The sequence below is a fragment of the Poromitra crassiceps genome (assembly GCF_964638095.1).
Source record: "Poromitra crassiceps genome assembly, chromosome: 20".
Classification (NCBI taxonomy): Eukaryota; Metazoa; Chordata; class Actinopteri; order Beryciformes; family Melamphaidae; genus Poromitra; species Poromitra crassiceps.
In genome coordinates, this window is record NC_139637.1 from 22,891,376 (window position 1) to 22,913,038 (window position 21,663).

At 44.1% G+C, this 21,663-nt stretch overlaps 2 protein-coding genes across 2 annotated transcripts in view; one reads left to right on the plus strand and one right to left on the minus strand.

Moving 5' to 3' along the window:
• ddx19a (DEAD-box helicase 19a) overlaps window positions 1-2,477 on the minus strand; it is a gene marked incomplete at both ends in the record, with an annotated part of 7,504 nt that extends 5,027 nt beyond the window's left edge. The window contains 4 exons of the mRNA XM_083656989.1: window positions 545-637; window positions 1,579-1,765; window positions 2,149-2,224; window positions 2,415-2,477. Coding sequence (XP_083513115.1) covers window positions 545-637; window positions 1,579-1,765; window positions 2,149-2,224; window positions 2,415-2,477 — 419 coding nt within the window. The remainder of the gene's footprint in view (window positions 1-544; window positions 638-1,578; window positions 1,766-2,148; window positions 2,225-2,414) is intronic.
• Window positions 2,478-9,277: 6,800 nt separating this feature from the next.
• Window positions 9,278-21,663, plus strand: part of vwa5b1 (von Willebrand factor A domain containing 5B1) — a gene marked incomplete at both ends in the record, with an annotated part of 31,890 nt that continues 19,504 nt past the window's right edge. The window contains 9 exons of the mRNA XM_083656654.1: window positions 9,278-9,416; window positions 10,205-10,366; window positions 13,415-13,634; window positions 13,855-14,009; window positions 14,616-14,747; window positions 17,060-17,184; window positions 18,165-18,341; window positions 20,592-20,702; window positions 21,396-21,598. Of these exons, the coding sequence (XP_083512780.1) occupies window positions 9,278-9,416; window positions 10,205-10,366; window positions 13,415-13,634; window positions 13,855-14,009; window positions 14,616-14,747; window positions 17,060-17,184; window positions 18,165-18,341; window positions 20,592-20,702; window positions 21,396-21,598 (1,424 nt within the window). The remainder of the gene's footprint in view (window positions 9,417-10,204; window positions 10,367-13,414; window positions 13,635-13,854; window positions 14,010-14,615; window positions 14,748-17,059; window positions 17,185-18,164; window positions 18,342-20,591; window positions 20,703-21,395; window positions 21,599-21,663) is intronic.

Genomic DNA, 21,663 nt, shown 5'->3' on the forward strand with positions numbered 1-21,663 from the left:
GCAATTATTATTTTCTTTTTTTGTCGTTTTTTTTTATATAAAGTGTCAAACTTAGTTTGAATTTAACTGCCCAAAATAAGAAGCCATGGATGTGAAAATAAGTCTTGCCAGGCAAGGTTTTAGAGGGATTATTTCCTGGCGGAGACTTCAATTTCACCCTGTGGGTGTCGAGCAGAGCGTGACGTGATGCAGCGCTGATATGAAGAACTCGAGCGCAATGAATGACGAATCCAAATTAACGTGTTTTATAAAGTGTGTAGAAGTGGTTTTTCGCAGCAAATGGCTTCGCCTGAAGGTGGGAAAGTGAGGTGTGATATCTCCAGCTACCTGACTGCAGACACCACCAGGTGTGATGTAAAGGAGAGGGGCAAACCAGATGATTGAGAGAGAAGAACGTGTATTATCTTTAAAGCCGTGCTCTGGACTAAACTAACTTCATTCAAAAGTTGTTGTTATTAAAACATTTGATTCAATGAAAGGTTTCTCAACCCAGAAATGACTGAACAATTCCCTGAATACTGAGCGGTGAAAAGTGGGCACTCACGGCTCTGCTAGCATCATGGGCAGAGCGTTCTCCTGGATCCTAGATGGTCTGTTGAAGCCCATGGCGTACACACCCCGCAGCAACTGAGGTTTCCTGTTAGTCAAAACAAGAGTGCCGTTTATAAAAGTAGATAAGTTACACTCACCCAGGTAAACCAACCATATCACCGTGTATCTCTACAGGTAGCTCTAAGAGCCCACGGACAAGAGAAAGCGGTCATCACTGTCAAGTGTCAACCAGTGTTGGGAGGGTTACTTTGTAGACATATTCCACTACAGATTACTGAATACACGCCCTAAAATATCATTTGTAACATTCGATTAGATTACTCAAATTAAGTAACGTATTCTAAATATATTGGATTACTTTTGGAAAATGTCAAAATCGTCTAGCTGAGCCCATTAATTATTTATTACATCATTTGTCTGGGTCACTCTGAATGTACGCAAACGCGAGGGCAATGTGGTCTGCCTGCGCACTATTGTAGCGTTGTGACCGTCTTCGGCATGTTTGTAAGTAAAACAAGTTATATTTCCATGTCAAAATCGCATTCCTGAGAGTGTTCTGGGCGGGGCCTGTCTGTGTGTCTCCTCCCACATCGCCATTCTCCTGTGCCGTGGTGCCCTTTTTTTTTTTAAATCTGTTCATGGGAAATGCGTACCTCATATGAATTTTACAACAAAACAAAAAACTAAGTAATCCCTTAAATTAATCTATTTTTAAAAGACAGTAACTGTATTCAGAATATACCACTGTGTCAAGTTTATACTGTTTCTTTATTTCAATTTAATGTTTTTCTAATGTCTCACTGACACCTACCTCTGTGTTTTTGACATAAGTTATGTTGTCGTTGTCATTGATATTGATGTTGCCGCTATATAAATAAATAAAGTATAAATATATAAATAAAATACTTTATCTACAAATCAAAACTGTAACTGTAATGGATTACAGTTACTCATATGTTGTATTTTAAATACTGTATTATTTTAAATACATGTGTCCAACCCTGGTCATAACCTGTGCAGACTTACAGCCTCAGCTCTTCAAAGGTCTTGATGGAGTACAGAGGAGAGGTGGGGTCTCTCTGGAGGACCTCCACCTGGTTTCTGCTCTTCACTAGAGTGTGGCGGACCATCTTGTTCAACAGGGACTGCTCAGCCGAGTCTGGTTGGCCACCACCAACTTCTTGGTCGCTCTTCTCTGGCTGCACAACGTTTCCTACACCAGAACACCACAGAAGAAGGTCAAAAACAAAAAGGAAAAAACAAGAACTGAAAAAATAAAAGTGGGAGCAATCGACCCATTTCATAAACAAACCGTTTTGGGGTGGTAAAGCAGGTGTAACCAACCATTAATGATATTGGTTACACCTGCTTTACCACCTCAACACGGTTGCTAGCCTTTTTCACTTCCCACCCAATTCAGGCAGGAAGTAACACAGGTGCAAGCAAAAACAATGAGGGTTTCCACCTTCCAATCCATTTAGGTGACCCAGTGCTGGGGCCTTCGTTAATGTTTTGCTTGCATCTGTGTTACTTCCTTTTAGACGCAAAATGGGTAAATTGATGGTAAACAAGAAACAAAAGCATTGATTAATTTACCATTTATCTCTCCCCTCACGTTGCGTCCAATGCGTTGCCCATCCAGGACCATTCTGGTCCTCCATGTCCTGTCAACCTGGTCAAGGACAAGATGTTTTTGGACATTGTTGGAATGGAAAATGGTGACACGTTATACAAGTTAGCAGAGTTAGCAGCTAGGTAGCAGGAGCAGCTAGCGTAGCTAATGTAAATTAGCGAGGGCCGTGTTGATGCTACTTTTTGCATGTCACAACAACTCACGTGCTGTCCATTTCAAACAAACTTACCTTCACGGGTACAGTCGTCGCTTCTTGCACAGCGACTGCCTGCGACCAGGAATCCTCCGACATCTTCGCAAAATTAGTAACGTCGTGTTTTTTTATGTTATTTTGTTAACGACACTTCATCAAAAGTTTGATGCAGCGAGATGACATGTGCCGCTTACCGCAACCTGCTGTGTGTGGACCCGACCTCACCCCTCATGCGGCCTTCAGGTACACAAGAAATATCGGAATTGTGACTATAGCTAAAGGAAACTTGTTATACAACAAGTAAACTAGGTGAGAATTGTTTTTCATGCCACTATCTCCAACCAAGTGTGTGTTAGAAATGTTTAAGGGAGATGTCTTGTGGGAGAAGTCGTGTTAACAGCGTCACGTAATTGTTTGACATTCCGCATTTTTATGTTCACTCATAGTTTAACTTTTGTTGTCATATATTTTTGTTATTTCATAAAACAAAACAGCACCAACCGAATTCAGCTTTTGGTCACACAGGGTTCTTTAGTGACCAAAAGCAATTGAAAGCGCGACGACAAGTTGTATTTATTTACGACTAGAGAGTTCGAAAGGGCAAACTTACGAACAAGCCATGAAGGCAGCATGATGTTCATCATGATCCCCACCCTGTTTCCAGAGGGACAGAGCCATGGGGGCACACGCTGCTGCTGCTAATACAATGGCTAATATACCCAATGTGAATGTAAGGCAATGACTTCATGTAGGCTAATTTAGCCTGAGAGCCCCTTATAAATCCTAGTTTATATAGTCTTGCAGTTAATAGGTTTTCATACCAGAGTCGTTGTGTTGATTTTGCATACATTATGCTATGTGTTGCTTTTTAAAATGTCTGTTTTGTCAAAGAACTGTCATACGTGTTAAGCTAATTTGTTAGCTAGTTACTCATTTCTTATCTGAATAACCAGGCATTGACGTGTGGTGATTTCTGGTGGAGAGATGCTGCTGTGAATCAGATTCCTGACATCCAGATGCAGATAAGACACACACACACACACACACACACACACACACACACACACACACACACACACACACACACACACACACACACACACACACACATCATTTGGCATAACTAGCTCAAAGCCAGACAAGAAGTACAATTTATACCTGCAATCTTATTAAGAACAAGAAGTATTGTTGAGTTTATTTTAGTCAATGAATGTGCAATTTTATTTGGTAGCCCCTGAATTCCTGCATTTGGGGTCAGCATGGGGGGGAAATCCTCCCGTTCTCCCCATTCAGCATAGTTAGCATTTAGATGCTAGTGCACTAGCCAGGCAGACAGGATCGGGGATTCAACCACCACAACAGACGTCTACGTACCTGCTTTTGAATCCCCAATCCTGTAGTGTAGAGCAACAGCACCGTCCTTTGGTGAGTCAGCCCATTGAGATATATGGGGTATCCCCCCATATAGTCCCTTCAGCACTCACTAGATCGGTTCGCGTGAAACGGCTGGGATGAGGATCAGCACTTCTAAACCTGAGGCCATGGTTCTCAGCAGGAAACCGGTGGATTGTCTACTCCAGGTATGGAATGAGTTCTTACCTCCAAGTGAAGGAGGTCAAGTATCTCAACCTCTTCTTCTGGAGTGGAGGGACAATGGAGCGGGAGATAGGCTGGAGAGTCGCAGCAGCAGGAGCGGTATTGTGTTCGCTTTACCGCACCGTTGTGACGAAAAGAGAGCTGAGCCAGAAGGCAAAGCTCTTGATCTACTGGTCGATCTTCGTTCCTACCCTCACCTACCCTATGGTCATGTAGGATGGGTCATGATGGGTCATGGGTCATCTTGAAAGAACAAGATCGCAGATACACGTGGTTGAAATGGGTTTTCTCAGGAGCGTGGCTGGCATCTCCCTTAGGGATAAGCTGAGAAGCTCAGCCATCCGTGAGGGACTCGGAGTAGAGCCGCTGCTCCTTTGTGTAGAAAAGAGCCAGTTGAGGTGGTTCGGGCATCTGGTAAGGAGGCCACCTGGTCGTCTCCCTAGGGAGGTGGTCCAGACACGTCCAGCTGGGAGGAGACCACAGGGCAGACCGAGGGCTAGGTGGAGAGATTATATCTCCATGGTGGCCTGGGAGAACGCCTCGGGGATCCCCCAGTCAGAGCTGGCTAATGTGACCAGGGAAAGGGAAGTTTGGGGTCCCCTGCTGCAACAGCTACCGCCGCGATCGGATCCCCGATAAGTGGTTGAAGATCGATGGAGGGATGGATGAATTCCTACATTTCTAAACCCAAATAGGCTGTGTTTTATAGTGGTCTCTCAGCAGAGCAGAACATGCAGCCATATCCACAGAAAGTCCCCCAGTGTTTCCCAGTCCGTTCTTCGCGGGAGCACCTCCAGATTTTCCACATTGATCGCACAGGTTCGAGTCTCAGCTCTCCAGTTATACTGCCTTTGGGAGAGAGTTGTTTATGCTCACAAGTACTGAATGGCCGTCCTCTCACATAGCAACAACATTCATTTAAATTCTGAGTGGAATCTCCCTTTAATCCTCATATCGTCTGGTTAGTGTGAGCGAGGAAGGGAGAGAGCCTGTGCGCGTGCGTGTGTGTGTGTGCGTGTGTGCGCGCGTGTGTGTGTGTGTGTGTGCACGTGTGTGCGCGTGTGTGTGTGTGTGATGGCGCGTGACCATGTTTGAGAGGGTGAGAGAGATAGCAAGTGAGATATGGGGGTGGTGGTGGGGGGGTGGGTATCTGAGTTTTATTGGCAGCAGGTTAATTTAATTGTGAAGCGGATGCCGAGTTGCAGCCAACCAATCACACGCCCCCACACACACCCATTTTCACATCTACCAAATGATTTATACAAATATTGACTGTCATGGTAACCTCACAGAGACAGCCAAACACCCACATTGGATTAAAACATTGAGAGCGAGAGAGAGAGAGAGAGAGAGAGAGACACAGAGAGAGTGTGAGAGAGAGAGAGAGAGAGAGAGAGAGAGAGTGAGAGAGAGAGAGAGAGAGAGAGAGAGAGAAAGTGTTAGGGGGTGATATGAGGGAGAAATGTAGTCTTCCCTATTGCCTGCCACCCACTTCTTCCCCGCATTCTCCCGCTTTTGCGTTTCATTCACTCTGATCCCGAGCCATCAAAAAGGAGACTTGAATGATGATGGCTCTCTCTCTCTCTCTCTCTCTCTCTCTCTCTCTCTCTCTCTCTCTCTCTCTCTCTCTCTCTCGTCATTGATCTCAGGGAGGTGCTGGAGAGAGTGGGTGGGTTGGTGCTGATGCTGCGAACGCGGGAGGGGGAGGGGGGGGGGGAAGGGGGATGTTTATCTGTAGCACTGACTGGACCCTCTCTCAGTCTCAGCCCCCCCTCCTCCCCCCTCTCTCTCTCTCTGTCTCTCACTCCTCTCTCTCTCTGTCTCTCTCTCTCTCTCGCTGCAAAGCCCTCCCAACTCCACCAGCCACAGCAGGGAAGGAGGAGAGAATTAAACAGAGAGTTTCATAACCACATGTTGCTTCTTGCTTGATTGCATTGCTGCAGCGGCGGCTCTGTGTTCCCCCCCCCTCCTTCAGTAACGGCAGCGGGGGCCGTCGTTGCATCGAGATAGTTTCGGCCACCTGTAGGCAGCAGACGCTCCTATTCCCTCTACGCCACAAGGAGCCAAGAGGAGCCAGCCAGAGGGAGGAGAGGAGGAGGAGGAGGAGGAGGAGGAGGAGGAGGAGGAGGAGGAGGAGGAGATCTTCCATCCATGATAAGTGGACTTTTGAAAGAGAGAGAGCCTCACCACCACATAACCAGTTGACTCCAATGAGAGGTAAGTCACTATAGATTGCATTGTCACACTGCAATATCTCTCTGTCATATTGTATATTATGTCTGTATTACGTTTATATTATGTATAGTGTATTTAGCATATTGTAACTGAAGAATCATATATTATATAGCATTGTAAAAAAAAATGGGTGGAAAATGCAGGATTATAACATAAGCAGCATTAATGTGTCTTGATTCATGCAGTAACTAAGCAGATGTGCAGCAGGCGGTGTGTTTCAACAGGTGGTTTGCTCTGACTGCATCTGTGCTCTGCGTTGACAGACAGTCATGACTCATAGGAGGAGTATGGCAAAGCTGACGGAGCGCGTCGAGGAGTTGATGCTTTAGTGGTCTTTTAGCCCCCCAGAAGGTTTGGGGGTTTGATGGATGTGGCTGAACCGACCAGGAGGAGAGAGAGAAGCATCCAGGGACTGTCAACGTTTAAGCTGAAGGAGCGTAGAAAAATGTCTGCCTTTGGATTGGAAAGCACACACACAAAAAAAACCCGATAGAAACCTGCTGAAATTGAGTTGTTTTTAGGGAGCAGCCACACACATAACGTTAAATTTAGATTTCATATTTCAACTTTTAATCCTCATTGCTTTTTGATAGAATTACGGAATATTTTTAGCGTCGCATTGATCGGTATAATGGTTAATTGACGACTCGTGTCTGCATCTGATCATTCATGTTAAAGCATCTTCTTGCTATTATAGACAGCGATGGGGATGTGGTCCAGTCCAGCTGTGCTTGAGTCTTCCTGTTGAAAACACTCGTCTCAATCAAGTCGTTCTGTTAATGGCCTCATTCTGTTATTCTGTGCAAGGAGGAGAAAGTTTCCCCCGAGGGACAGCAGGATGTCTGTTGCTATCTGCCTCTCAATCCGTGTGTGACTGGACACATGATGGCACTGTTGACACAGATACAAACAAAGTAGCGTCTTATATAGATTGTCTTATAGATTTCATCTGCGTGACCTTTTCTTCTCCATAAATAACAATCCGGTGCCCAAAACCACAGTTTGACTATTGGCAAGACTGACCTCGTGTGTCGGTACATTATGGATCTTCAAAGACTTCTTATGTAGCCTGCAGAGAGAGTATGAGTCTGCGAGTGGTCTCTAGGCAGTTAGGCCTATTTTTGAATTATCTCTATATTACCTATATTGAATTATCTTCATGATTTAATATTTTGCGGTTTGGAAAGGCAGGGGATCACCTGTTGCGCTTCATGCGGTTTCAGTCAGCCGTGGTATAACGGGTAACTTTGGGGGAGATTGCTGGTCAATCTGCAGGCGAGCAGGCAGGCAAGCAGAGCAGAGCCGTCTCTATGGAAATTGCTTTCGTCATAACAACACTTCCCCATCAAGCCTGTGTTGGGGTCTGGCAGCGCAGGCAGACCCTTGACAGCACATGACCAAGATTGCTGGTGTACGAGATGATATTTCAGGGGTGGGCAACTGGGGGCCCGCGGGCCACATGCGGCCCCCGCCCTCACTCAGTGTGGCCCCTGGGTCAATTTCCCTCCCCCCCCCCCCCTTTTTTTTTAACAAGGCGGACGTTTTTTGCTTAGGTTAGGTTACGTTATACCACCCAAATCTGTGTTGTTATTTCACTGTACATCCCAGAACATGGCGCTAATAATGGCGTTAGCATTGTCCATCCACATACTGTTTAATGTTAGCATTTGAGCTAACGCTATTGTAACAAACTATATCCAGGATGCACATTGCACATGCAACATTACTCATCTGATTAATATGACATATTTGCATGATGTACCCCCATCAAATTGCTGTAGCGGGCTGTTTTAAAGCTAGAGCAAAGTTTCTGGTGTCATCTGAATGGAAGAATTACTAAATTTGAATATGAAAAATATAAATGTTGGTATGATAAACTTTGATTAGCAGTCCTTTTCATCAAATTAGTAGCTATAATTGGGAGTGATGGTGTTACAGTAGGCTACTGGTGGAAGTGCACGGTCACAATCTGGCCCTCTGGTAGCGAGGACATTTTTTGTGTGGCCCTCTTTATCATCACAGTTGCCCATCCCTGTGATATTTACATAAAAGCGATTGCTAATTTTATTGTACATCTTATGCAATCAGCGATGCAGTGTTCGACCAGAGCATTGTTGAATTTGAATGACTTGCTTGTGCTTGTCTGCTGTGTGGTTTGTGTGTTGTTCTCATGATGTTAGCAGCATCAATTTGTGGTTTTGCTGTTGTTCCCCCCTTCCCCCCCACACCACCATGCATCTAGATTAGATTAGGGATGCACATTTTTATCAATTTCCTTAATCGATTAATTGGTCAGGTTAACGATCAATTAATGATTATTAATCATTATATTAAAAACTGCTTATGACATACAAAATACAAAATGCAGGGTTTTACAGTGTCTTTAGGCCGACCCAACAAGTTGATCAACCAACTAGACGTCCTGCATTAGCTGTCATTGTGCTTGTGGACGTGAGATATTTCAACATTGTTTTACAATGATTACAATGATTACTGTTGTGTTTTTGGGTGTAATTCTCCCACACTGGACCTTCTGTCTGCTAGCTTGGCTTTCTCCTTCCTCTGTATGAGCAGTGAAAGTTACATTTTCGTTAAACCATTTCAGAAAAGAAAAGAAAAATGAGAAAATAGCACATAGCCTACATTGTCGATGAATCGGTTAACATATAGTTTGATCGATCAAATTCTTAACGATCGATTAATCGATTGTCGATGAATCATTAACATCCCTAGATTAGATACAACTAGATTACCAATGCACTCACTACCTGCAGTACCTGATTCTGTCCGTGGAGAATATTTTTGAGGCTGGACGACGGGTTCGACAGCTGGGCAGCACACCGGTCCAGAGGCGTCGATGTGGCCGTGCTCCATGCCTTTGATGTCATTGCAGTGGTTAAGAAGGAGGGAGAGGCAGCAGACGCTTCTTCTTCTACAGACGACAGCTGGCTCATTGTATATTCTGACATGTCATTACCTGACGAGGGCATTCTTTGAACCCCCCCTGTTTGACGCGTGGCACCACCTGGTGGCACCCGACCAGAATCCTAAAAGCCAGCAGCGCCATCATGCCTGGACTCATCAGCAAGGAGCGGCGGAACGCCCTGCCCCTCAGCGTCTCCGACATCACTTCCTGTGTCAGGGGCTACACGCTGGCCATGACGGCCTCCATGACTTATGAAAATATGGAGGACCACGCAATCGAGGGTGAGTACACACTGCAGGTGATTGATTCGCCAATTACCCCGACCCAGTAAAGGGTTTGCTGGTAAAGGTCACGAGCAGCCTCTTGGGTCCTTTGCGAAAATACTCCGGCGTTTAAGGCAGAATGTGTAAACCCAGGCAGACAGTCACAGCAGTGGGCGTTGTGTTCAACTTCAATAAGGTGGGTGGGGCGGGGGTGGGATCGATACAGCATACTATCGCAATATTTTGTGGGCAATATATCGTATCGAATGCGAAGTATCGTGATATTTTATTATACAAAATGTCAAGTGCATGCAAAATTTATGACAGCTTTTATGACAATGTTGGTCAGTCTGTCTGCTTGACAATCTCATTTTGCTGCAATAAAAATGATTGGAGTGAGATGAACAGACTGAAAACTTTATCTCATTAGATAAAACAGATGTTGACAAAGTTTTTACCTTTGGGGACATCATTTGCAGTTGAAAAAAGGTAATAAATCACAATATATCGCAATACTCAATATATCTAGCATATCGCAATATTGCAATACTATCACGTCGTGACTTAAGTATCGTGATAATATCGTATCGTGGGGCATCTGGTGATTCCCACCCTTAGTCGGTGGCAGGGAGGGACATTTTCATTGAAATTAAATTAACTCATGTTTTTGTATCCCTAAAAGCGGCATCCGTCTCATAACTTGAAGTTACATCCATGTAACTAGGCGGTGAATATGTGTTTACACTGCTCGTTTGCTTCTGGTCAATAGGCTTATTTCAGTTGCTTCATCTCCTCCTGCCTTTTAGGAATCTTCATTTATCCCCTGGAGGAAAACGCCACTGTTGTGGGCTTCGAGGCGATGATCTCCAGTCAAATCATAACACTGCAAATCAAAGACAAGGCGAAAATCGATGACTGTTACCTTGATTTCTGCAACGCGGCTAACGGGGCCGTCCAGAGTGGCACCGGTAAGAGTGCACCTTGTTATCAAGTGGTCGGTATTTATAGAGCCAATTATACAGATACAATTGAAGTGGTATATTGTTTTCTGTGGAGGACAGATATAGGGATGCACGATATATCGGCAATCATATCGGTATCGGCAGATGTTATGTCATTTTTTAACATATCAGCATCGGTCCGATGTTACACTGTTAATATCGGTTATCGGTATCAGCCAAAAGTTTCACATTGAGAGGAAACATTGCGGTAAATCTATGATTTCTGGGTTTTTCCAAATGTTTTGGAAATATACAAAGGCATACATTTTTCAAATTCACAGTGTTTACATGTTTTTCACTATGTACAACATTTTATTATCACAGAAATGTGTTGTTATACAGATCATATCGACATGGGTAAATATCTGTTATCGACCATAACATCAATGTTAATATCGGTTATCGGTATCGGCCAACATTTTCACATCGGTGCTTCCCTAGACAGAAAAGCATCAGTTTGCTTTTTTTATGTTGCTTTTTACACACCAAAATATGTGCAGATGGGATGTAAAATAATAATACCAATAACTTCTTCCTTTGTATAGCGCTGTTCGAAAAGCAAACTTTACAAAGTGCCTCACAATCGAGACAAAGTCAAGGTGACACAAGAAAGGAAAGACGAGGACATAAACATGTGTAGAAATAGGTCTAAGCCGAGAGAGATTTAAAAGACGACACTCTTTCAAAGCCCCTCTCTTTTAAATCCACCCTCAACTCTTTGAGGGGGGCTTCCCAAAGACTAGGTGCCCCCGACAAGAAAAGACTCCTTTAGTCTTAGTCTTAAGTCGAGCTTTAGGAATATCCACCAGACTCCCGAATCAGGAAAGTGGCGGCGCACTGGCTCATGTGGTTAGGAGGTGACGTCAGATATATACGTTTATAAAACGGCTCTCTCAAATCAAGCAATCTGATTGGTTCACAGCCATTGTATAAATCCAATAACCCACTCCAATAACCCATGGCCATGGGTTATTGGTTGCCATGGCAACTCTCTTACTAAAAGCCTTTGGTTACCTAAAAAAAAACAAATGGCGGAGACAGCTGTCAGATCCTTTTGAACCGATTTTCGCTTATAACTTTACTAATACTTCGCAGAAAATTATGTTTTGTACAAGAATAGATGCGGGCTAATGTCTTCTTTGCAAAAAAAAGGCTGTTAACCCCGCATTTAACCCCGTTAGTTGGTGTCGGGCTTTGCAGAAAGCACTCAGCTTCTCAGCAAGCGCGGAGAATGCAGCGCTGCGCTCGAGCTGCCTGTCGGGCTTTCCAGAAAGCTCTCAGCTTCTCAGCAAGCGCCAGGATTGGCCAATGTCAACTTCAGTCTCCAGAACGGTCCAATCAAATCACCCGCACGTCTATCTTCTTGCTAGAGGTCCCGCCTTACAGTAGTGTTTCAACTGACTCTATCAGAATACCATGCCAGTCGGACTTATAGTATTATTATTATATTTATATTATCATACTTGGAAACCGTTTTATAAAAGCAATATAGCACTCGAGCAGCGTGTGTTGTGGCATATATCCCGCTGATCAGCTGTTATCCCACGAGGCCGCAGGCCTCGTGGGATAACAGCTGATCAGCGGGATATATTTGCCACAACACACTAGCTCTCATGCTATATTGCTTAAATATACGTGACGGCCAATAGTGATCAGCTCTTAAAGTCAATTCGGAAACCGACAGGTTGCCAGTGACGTGATGCCAGAGCTGACAGGTGTTGTGACGTCTTCTGCTTTCACCGGTTTGAACATCCAGCTGGAGAGAGAAGTGGTGTGGCTTGTGATTTAAGCAGCAATAAAGAGAGTTGTAGTCTAGAGGCGAGGAAATAAAAAGCGTGAACGACTTTCTCAGGATTGATGAACAATAAAAAGGGCTTAATTCGACAGATGAGAAAGACGACGGCACACAACTCTCTCCACATGAACTTTAAAGGTTAAATTAGCATCGTCACACCTTCACACAGCTTTACCTTAGCTCAGGCGTGTCCAAAGTGCGGCCCGGGGGCCAGATGCGGCCCTTTGACCGATCTTAAGTGGCCCTCTGCTTGTCTCTCAAAATATACTATATGTGGCCCTCCTCCACACAGTATTAGTTAATCAAGTAAGTTCAATTAGCATTTTTTTCCGTTCATGTAACGATGATGACAGCACTATCATACAATTTGTAGACAAGCACCAAGTAGGAACAATACAAGCAGAACTAATGTTTTCAGATGGTAAATAAAATCCTTATAGTACAATTGTATTGTTTGTGATTTTTTTATTTATTTTTTATAACCCATATGATGCGAGAAGCAGCTGAACCCCCCGGTAATTTCACATGATCTAATCTGGCCCCCATTCAAAAAAGTTTGGACACACCCTGCTTAGCTGGTAGAGTGCCATGGTATGCCAGGTAGGCTATTATGGGGGCCAAATAGTACAATTTCTGCTATGTTTTAATTAACTCTTTTCCTGCCATCGACGTTATCTAATGGAATCTAATGGCGTCAGCGCCCCCATTGAGAGGATTAGAGAAGCGTGGCAGGAGGAACTTGGTGTTGATTTATCTGAAATGAACACTACCTACATTAAAGTGTCGCTAACTAAAGAATGGATCAAGCTAGAATAAAATGCCCCCCCCCCCCCCCCCTATGAAAGTATCTTTTGGGATATTCAGTGTTTACATATTCAGAACAACATATTCTGTGGGTCTTGAAAGATTAGTGAAAATGATCAAAGACGCTGGCAGTGGCTGGTAAATTTTCTTTTTTAATGCTGGCAGGCATTGAGTTAAGATGTAACAGACACTAGAGAGCATCAAACACATCATATGAGTGAAAGTGGATAGAGTGGATCTAAATGTTTGAATTTCATTTATTTTTCCTTTTGAAAAGAAAACCCCACTGGCCCTCCAAGTTATAATCCCCGCAACATAGTGCACATTAACACTGCTTTTATTTGGCTCTTTACTAAAGCTAGTCTGGTGTTACAGGGCACGTCGTGACTTTACTAAACCTAGTCTGGTGTTTACAGGGCACGTAGTGATGGATGAGGATTTGGAGAGGACAGTGTTAGTGGTTAACCTGGGGCTCATCCCTCCCATGGAGACCATCAACATTCTAGTCAGCACCTCCTCTGAGCTGTGCACGCTGCCCAGCGGGGGCATCAGGGTGTCGTCCCCCCCGGTGTGTACACCTCGGGTGCAGAGGACCATCAACGAGGAGCAGGGCCTGTCGCCGAATTTCCCCAGGGCGTGAGTAAAAAAACAAAATATTCAATGGAATATTATGCTGTTTGAAAAAAAAAAAAAAAAAAAAAATTTTTTTTTATATATATGTGGTTCTGGCAACATTTGATGTATAAGATGTGTTTTGAACTTGGATTTGGATATTCAGGTCCCCAAATAGAAATCGGATTATACAAAGAAATGCTGATGAATGATTGGATGGTCACATTTTGTCTGTCACTTTCAGGAGGGACAGGCATAGCTGCGCCCCGAGTCCCCATGATCAAAATCCCAACTCCACCCAACTGTGCTTGGCCTCACTGCTGGAGGAGGAGGCCATCAACTCCATGGACTACGAGTTCAACTTCCAGCTGGAGATACGAGCTCCTTACCTCCTGGCAGGTTAGCGCTCCCAGTGCTGCCCCACTGGCCAACTGTTAGCACTGCACTCATAAAGTTTCTTAAAAGAAAACACCGCTTTAGTTTGCATCAATTGTCCTGTAATCATAATATGTTGCCTTCTAGTTCTATGCTTCTGCATTGGAATCTGTGATATGCAATTGTGACGTGTGATGCATTCAAGTGCTGTCAGTTGGAAATAACAAAAACACGAATGCTCCACGAACACACTCGGTAGAATGCATACCTCCACCAGGCTTTCTACAAAGTTTCGTGGCGTTACGTAAATCCGTTGGCCACGCCCATTACAGCGCCCCCTTTTGGCCAGGGGGCATAGAAAGTGAATCAGTTCTAAGTTGTGCCCATGAGCTGCTTTTCTACCAAGTTTCGTGCAAATCCGCTCATAACTTTTTGAGATATCCCGCAGACAGACAGACAAGCGGGGGCGAAAACACAACCTCATGGCCAATTCTGTTGGTGGAGGTAAACACGAACCCTGATTTACTTAGAAGTACTTATATGTGTGTGTGTGTGTGTGTGTGTGTGTGTGTGTGTGTGTGTGTGTGTGTGTGTGTGTGTGTGTGCGTGTGTGTGCGTGTGTGTGTGTAGGAGTAGAGAGTCCTTCTCATGCCATCCGGGCCGATGCAGACCCGCAGGCCCGCTCTGCCACCAGCGTGGTCGTCACCCTGGCTGACAAGTACACTTACGACTGTCCGGTGGAGATCCTCATCTACCCCAGCGGTAGGTGCCGAGAGGCTCAACATTCACTTACAGCACGTCTAGCCATCATGGCGCCCCGATTAGTCTTATCTCGTCTCCAAGTACAACATTTTTGAAAGTGTGTTGTTTACGTCAGCTCTGTCATCTCACCAGCTATAGTGCTCCACAGTAGAGCTGCCACGATTCATCGATTAATTGATTATTCGATCGACAGAAAACTGTTATTTTTATAATTGATTAATCGTTTTGAGTACAATTTTAAGAGAACAGGTCTAAATTCTCTGATTCCAGCTTCTTAAATGCAGTGTTGGTGGTAACTCATTACAAAAGTAACATATTACATGTAATATAATACTTTTAGCAGTAACTCAGTAATATAACTTATTACTTATAGGATTTCAGTAATATTATACCAGTTACTTTGTCAAGTAACTCAAGTTACAAATTAAGTTACATTTGATCAAATCAAAGCACATATTTAAAAAAGATACAGTTATTTCCTAATCAAACTGTGTGTTTTTATGCAAACAACCACTATAGATGACAATAACAAAGGAAAAGAATAACATTTAGAATTTTGGATTGTTTTCACTGATTTCAAGGCGGTTTAAATTATTTTTCGGGATGGTTCCGGGGCGGTAATGTCATTCTGCTGCTGCTGTTGTTTTGGTAAAAGTAATGCAAAAGTACGGTAGTGTAATAAGTAACGAGTTACTCTACACAGAAAGTAATATTGTAAAGTAACTTATTACTTTCAAATGAAAGTAACTAGTAATATGTAGTATATTACATTTTGAAAGTAACTTGCCCAACACTGCTTAAATGTGAATGTTTTCTGGTTTCTTTACTCCTGTATGACAGTAAAATGATATTATCTTTGAGTTGTGGACAAAACAAGACATTTGAGGGCGTCATCTTGGACTTTGGGAAACACCGATCGTCATTTGCCTCCATTTTCTGACATTTTATAGACCAATAATCGACAGATTAATCGATTATGAAAAGAATCGTTAGTGGCAGCCCTACTCCACAGCCTCTATTCAGACGTTCCTTTATAAGCATAATAGTTCATCAGACCCGCGGCGAGGTGAATCACTGGCTCATTTTTGTGTGTCTGCTTAAACTGACATGCCCGCAGAGCCAGACTCCTTCGTGGGTGTTGTATTCTCCTTTCCTTCCCCCCCCCCCCCCCCTCATCTCTGTCGTGACCTGTGTGTGGGCTCCATGTCCTCCAGAGGCGGGAGAGTGAGCCCTGGCCTCGCTGATCCTCTTAAAGAAGGCTTTGTCCAGGCAAACAGACCCGGGGCCAGTGCGGCTCCAATTGAATTCAACTCAGTGTTGTGGCGGCGCTGCTGTGGGTTCCAATCGCATCCCAGGATGATGATCCGTCCTCGCAGAGAGATGGAGGGAGGGCAGACGTGGAGAGGCCGCTTCAGGCTGCTTTTACCGCAGTGTTTTTGCCAAAAAACAACGGCGTCAAGAGGAGATTGTGTCTATTCTCACCGTTAGCTTAGAGCAGTGATAGCCAGTATCATCAGAAAAACACATGTTTTGTGTCATAGAGTCGAAAGGAAATTACAGTAATGGAAAGAAAATGGTAGATCTTCACGCTTGGCCTCATTCCGAGTCCAGAGTCGCCAGGTTTAATTTATTTATCCAGTTTCATTTATCTGTTTTCCCCCCCCTTCACACCCTGCTGCAATACAACACCCTTTAAGAGAATCACTGCCACAGTTAATCCTTATGTGAAACTAGAAATCATTTTGCACCACAGATTGCCAAACTCACCCCCCCCCCCCACCTTATGCTGCTACCTGCTGTCAATTCCAGGCTATTATCAGGGGAATAGAGAGGCATTTCCTGCTTCAGCACTGTACCAGAGATTTTCTTCCGCCATTTATTTTCCCATAGACATTTCGTAAAATGCTTATAAAAATAGTTTTACTTGGTCAAACCAAATGATTCAGGTACATTTAGAATCGGGAGAGACCATAGCACATTTCACTCGGACCAAAGCTTTATAAAACAACATCGAAAAAAGATTTTCTTTAAACCCTCATTTATTTATTTTTTACGTTTTGGTCGGAGTGAAATGTTACGCGATCTCTCCTGTTTCTAAATATATCTGAACCGTTTGGTTTGAACAAGTTAAAACTATTTTTATAAGCATTTTACGGAATGTGTATTGGAAAATAAATGGCGGATGAAAATCTCTGGTACAGTGCTGAAGCAGGAAGTGACGTTCCACTTTGCCTCTCTATTGCAGCTAGCGTGTGTCGTCAGCTTGATGGTATGTCTGTGTAATGAATGCTCCATGGTGTCCTACCCTTTAGAGCCCCACCTGCCACATGCGCTCATCGAGGACGGGGACATGACGCAGGACGAGTACGACGAGCATCTTCACGGCCGGAGCGACTTCATCAAGGCCACCAAGAAGGACTCCAGCAACGAGAGGAAAGTGAGTGGGTCAACGACATTCAGCCATCTTCTTGGTTATCATCTTAAATGTCTGGCAAGAGTAAGAATTTTTGGTCTGGAGAAAGCCATTGGAAGTTCAATATAGGTTTTGCCATAGAGACACTGCGGAGCACGTCATCATTCAGAAACCACGCCCCCAAAACGGGGGGAAACACAAACTCCCCCCCCCAATCCTGGCATTCTCCTACATCGGGTGCATGGTTGGGTGTTGCACACAAAGATCATATATACGGAAGATGAACACTCCAGGGAGTACAAAAAACGTTTTTCTTTTTACATTTTTGTTGTCTGTGCAGCCCACCACACAACAGCTTTTAGCTATGTTTAATTCAAGGCTTTCCCCCGTGATGGCCGTGGCCTATTTCATGCAGTGAAATGGCTCTATGGCTCAATTTACATAATTTAAAGAAGGAAAAATAATAACAATAAAATAATCAAGTCATCATTAATGAGATGATAAAAATGGATGCAGCTGCTGCCAATTTATACACTTGTGAGGGGGGAAAAGTGTGTGTGTGTGTGGGGGGGGGTTTGTCTGTGTGCGTGTGTGTCACCCTTCATTCACTACATCTGAGCTGTCATTAGATTGTCAAGTGACCGACGGACCACACCAGGAGAAGCATGTGTGATTTAAAAAGGTGTTTCTATGGAAACCCTCCGAAGGCTCACCACATTCCGCCTGGACCTGCCTGCACATGGGCGGTTGACGTGCTCTTTCTCCCTCTCCGAAATCACTCGGGTCTCTTTTTGCATAAATTAATTAAAAATAATCAATTAATCACACTATGACCCCCCCCCCCCCCCCTATTACCATGTAGTTACTGAGCTGTAATGTAAAGTGCCAGCAAAAATCCAATTACCTCATGCTGACCGATGGCCCATAATTCATGCCTTTCCCACCGTCTGACTGTGTTGAGTTCTCTCTCTGTCTTTGGCCTTTTCTCCTTCTGCATGTATTAGGTGGACATCATCCACAAGCGTCTCCACAAGGACATCCTCCACAACCCCGTGGTCATGCTGAACTTCTGCCCCGATCTCAAGTCCATCAGCTCAGACCTGAGGAAGGTGCACGGAGAGTTCATCTTCCTCCTCGACCGCAGCGGCAGCATGAGCGGGGTTAACATCAGCCGTGTGAAGGTAGTGGTACCAAAGACGATGGGATTCAAGCAAGACGGCCCAACTTCAACTCACCTCCGGTCGTTTTGTCACGTGGGGTTTTGCCCACGGTTTTCCACGGACACGCCCACTTAGGAGACTTTCGGCAGGTCTGAGTCAATGGTTGACCACGCCCATTTAGGAGACTTGCTGCTACCATTTGTTAGGATTGGCGGAGACTGCGGCGGTGACCCATCTACAGTAATATAATATCTATGGTGGTACACAGCTCTCAGTACGGTGTGTGGCGTTCTGTTTGCTTTGCTTGTAGGGACAGATGTGAATATATTGATGCATCAATGCACACATTGATCAAAACGTCACAGGTTTGATGTATCACATCACCAGTCCCTAGATGGTGTTTTTCTTTCATAAAAGAATACATCAAAATGTGTTGCAGATTTGACACCAAATACATTCAAATGTATAAGTTTTAAAAGAAAAAAAAAGAAAAGTAAAAGCTTTCCTCAGTATTAGGAGGTTATATGTATAGCCAACAGTTTGAAGTGAGGTACCTGTAGACTAGTAGGCTGATTAGGCAAATTGCTCGCTATTCACCAAAGGTGATCACAATGACTACGTTTACATGCACACAATATTCCACTATTATTCGGAAAATGACAATATTCTGAATTTGATAAGGGTCATGTAAACAGCATTATTCCAGTTGCATTTTCCGAATTTGGCCTTTTTCCGAATTTAGCATTTTCCGATGAAGACATCTGGGTTATTCCAGTATTATTCAGGTTTTAGGAGGATTCTTTGATCATGTATACAGCGCATTCGGAATATGCGTCTCAATCAGGGTTTTTACCGCAGTTTGCGACGCACGTTGCGTGTTTGCGGTCAGCTAGAATAGGCGATATAATCATATAATCCATCATCTCTGGCACATCGATTTAAAGAGAGATAATTAAAGAGAGAGTGGTGCCCACAGAAGTCCAAAATGCTTGCGAGCCTGCGAGGTAATAACGTACTAGACTACTTTTTATGAAAGACTTCAGCAAGCTCCTGAAATGGAACCAAGTGATGCTGGTAAGAACAGCGCTGCTCTGTTTATTCTCAACAGAAAAACTCAGATGATTCTACCTGCATCTCCCCCCCCCCCCCCCCCTCCCCCTCACGTGTCGGGGAGGGCGAGCTACGGCTGCATGTGAACGGGAGTATTAGTGGATTATTCATTTAGTCAGAATATTGTCATTTTCCGAATATGGGCAAAAACCAGAATATTGTGTGCATGTAAACGTAGTCATTGATCTTTCAAGCAATCCTCCAGGTGTTACCAGATATGGTTATTGGTTTTGCTCCTCACCTCAGAGGCTCAGGATGCTCCCCCACTGCATTGCTAATGTGTCTATAACTAATTGGGCCGGCTGGTGCACCGAACCTCGATCATCGATGACGCACCTGTGACGTTCACCTGTGACTCACACTCACACATTTTGATTGGGTGTGTCCGGGGCTTAAGGCCGGGCTTAAGGCTTAAGGCCTGATGATGATGATGATGATGATGATGATGATGTAATGACTCTTCTTCACCCTCTTGTCTGTGATCTTTCAGGAAATGCCGCCGAATACCTCAACAGCACCATGACACGAAAAGCAGTGGCAGTGCTCAAACGCATTGATTTATTATGATTATGATGATTATTGTTGTTGTTGTTGTTATTATTATTATTGAATTATTAATATCCTACCTCACAGACACAGCGTGACTGGTGCCGCTCAAACTAGTCTGACTCACCTGGTCCAGACCTAGCTTAACTCGAGTCACATTATGTGTCAGACTAGGTTTATGAGTCACACAGGAAGTGTAAATACAATCGGGAACATCCGATTGTATTTACACTTCCTGTGCCAGACGGTCTCTTCTGAATAAGGTGAATAGAAGTGTGGCAGGTAATGGATATGACGATATTATGCGGTGCTGTTTCAAAGCCTTGAGCTTGAGAGGAAATGCTGAAATGGAGCCTATTTTCGCTCCTCTTCTTGAGAATGACACACTTGAAATGCAACTGCGCCGTAGACGACGAGCGTGTACCCACTGACCCCCGAATCAGCAGAGCTCGTTAATGGCGGGGGAAAGACGTGTGATCAAAATGGGCCAATGAGAACTATCGGCTGTAACGAGCGGAAAGGAGTTGCCGTCTTCTTCCTTGATCATTTCAAATATATTCATCTCTCTTTATAGTCTTCTATATGTTAATGTGCATCATTGGCTCTGTTCCTCAGGATGCCATGATGGTGATTCTGAAGAGCCTTTTGCCCGGCTGCCTCTTCAACATCATAGGCTTTGGCTCCACGTTCAAGTCCTTATTCACCACCAGCCAGAACTATGAGGAGGTATAGCAGCTCTGTGTGTTAAACAGTGTTGGGCAAGTTACTGAAAATTGGTAATTAGTTACAGTTACTTGTTACTTCTCTAAAAATAATTACTTAAAAGTTACTAGTTACTTCAAAGTAATTAGTTACTCGGGAAAGTAACTTTTGCGTTACTTTTAAAAGTCTGCTTCAATTGCACACATTATGTTAGTGTTGCTGTGCCACAGTGTGGCATTGAACATTCACTTATTGGGGAGGCTTATAGCCTATCAAGGTCATTAGCCTCTGGGGCTCTGCCTGGCTGCAGCTGCAGCTCTCTCCCTGGACTAGGTCTGAGAATCAGAAACCAGATAATCCTCTGAAGTTGTCCGTTATTTTCATGTCCTAAAGTAACTAGTAACTACTAGCCCAGTTACTATTTTAGTAACTGTAACTGAGTTACTAAATTTGAAAAGTAATTAGATTACTAGTTACTGCAAAAAGTAGTTAAGTTACAGTAACTAGTTACTTAGTAACTAGTTACACTGAACTAGTTACACTGGTGTTAAAATGAGATCATATCTAGGGCATGCTGCCAGTTTTCACTATCTCGTATCTGCTTTCCAGTGCTAAATACAGAAATGACAAATGTGCTACTGTGGCTCGACTGTATTATTAAATGAAGAAGCATGAATATAATATGTTCTCCCCTCTTCTTTTCTCGTCATGGTCCAGGAGGCCCTGGGTCTGGCTTGTGAGTATATCAGGAAGATCCGAGCCGACATGGGGGGCACCAACCTCCTGGCGCCGCTCAGCTGGATCGTGAGGCAGCCCATGTACAGCGGGCACCCGCGCCTGCTCTTCCTGCTCACCGACGGCGCTGTCGGCAACACGGGCGAGGTGATCGAGCTGGTACGCAGCCACGCACGCCACATCAGGCAAGTGTTACCATGATGAACCCAGTCAGCGTGTCTACCGGACTCCATCTTGACTTTTAGAATAG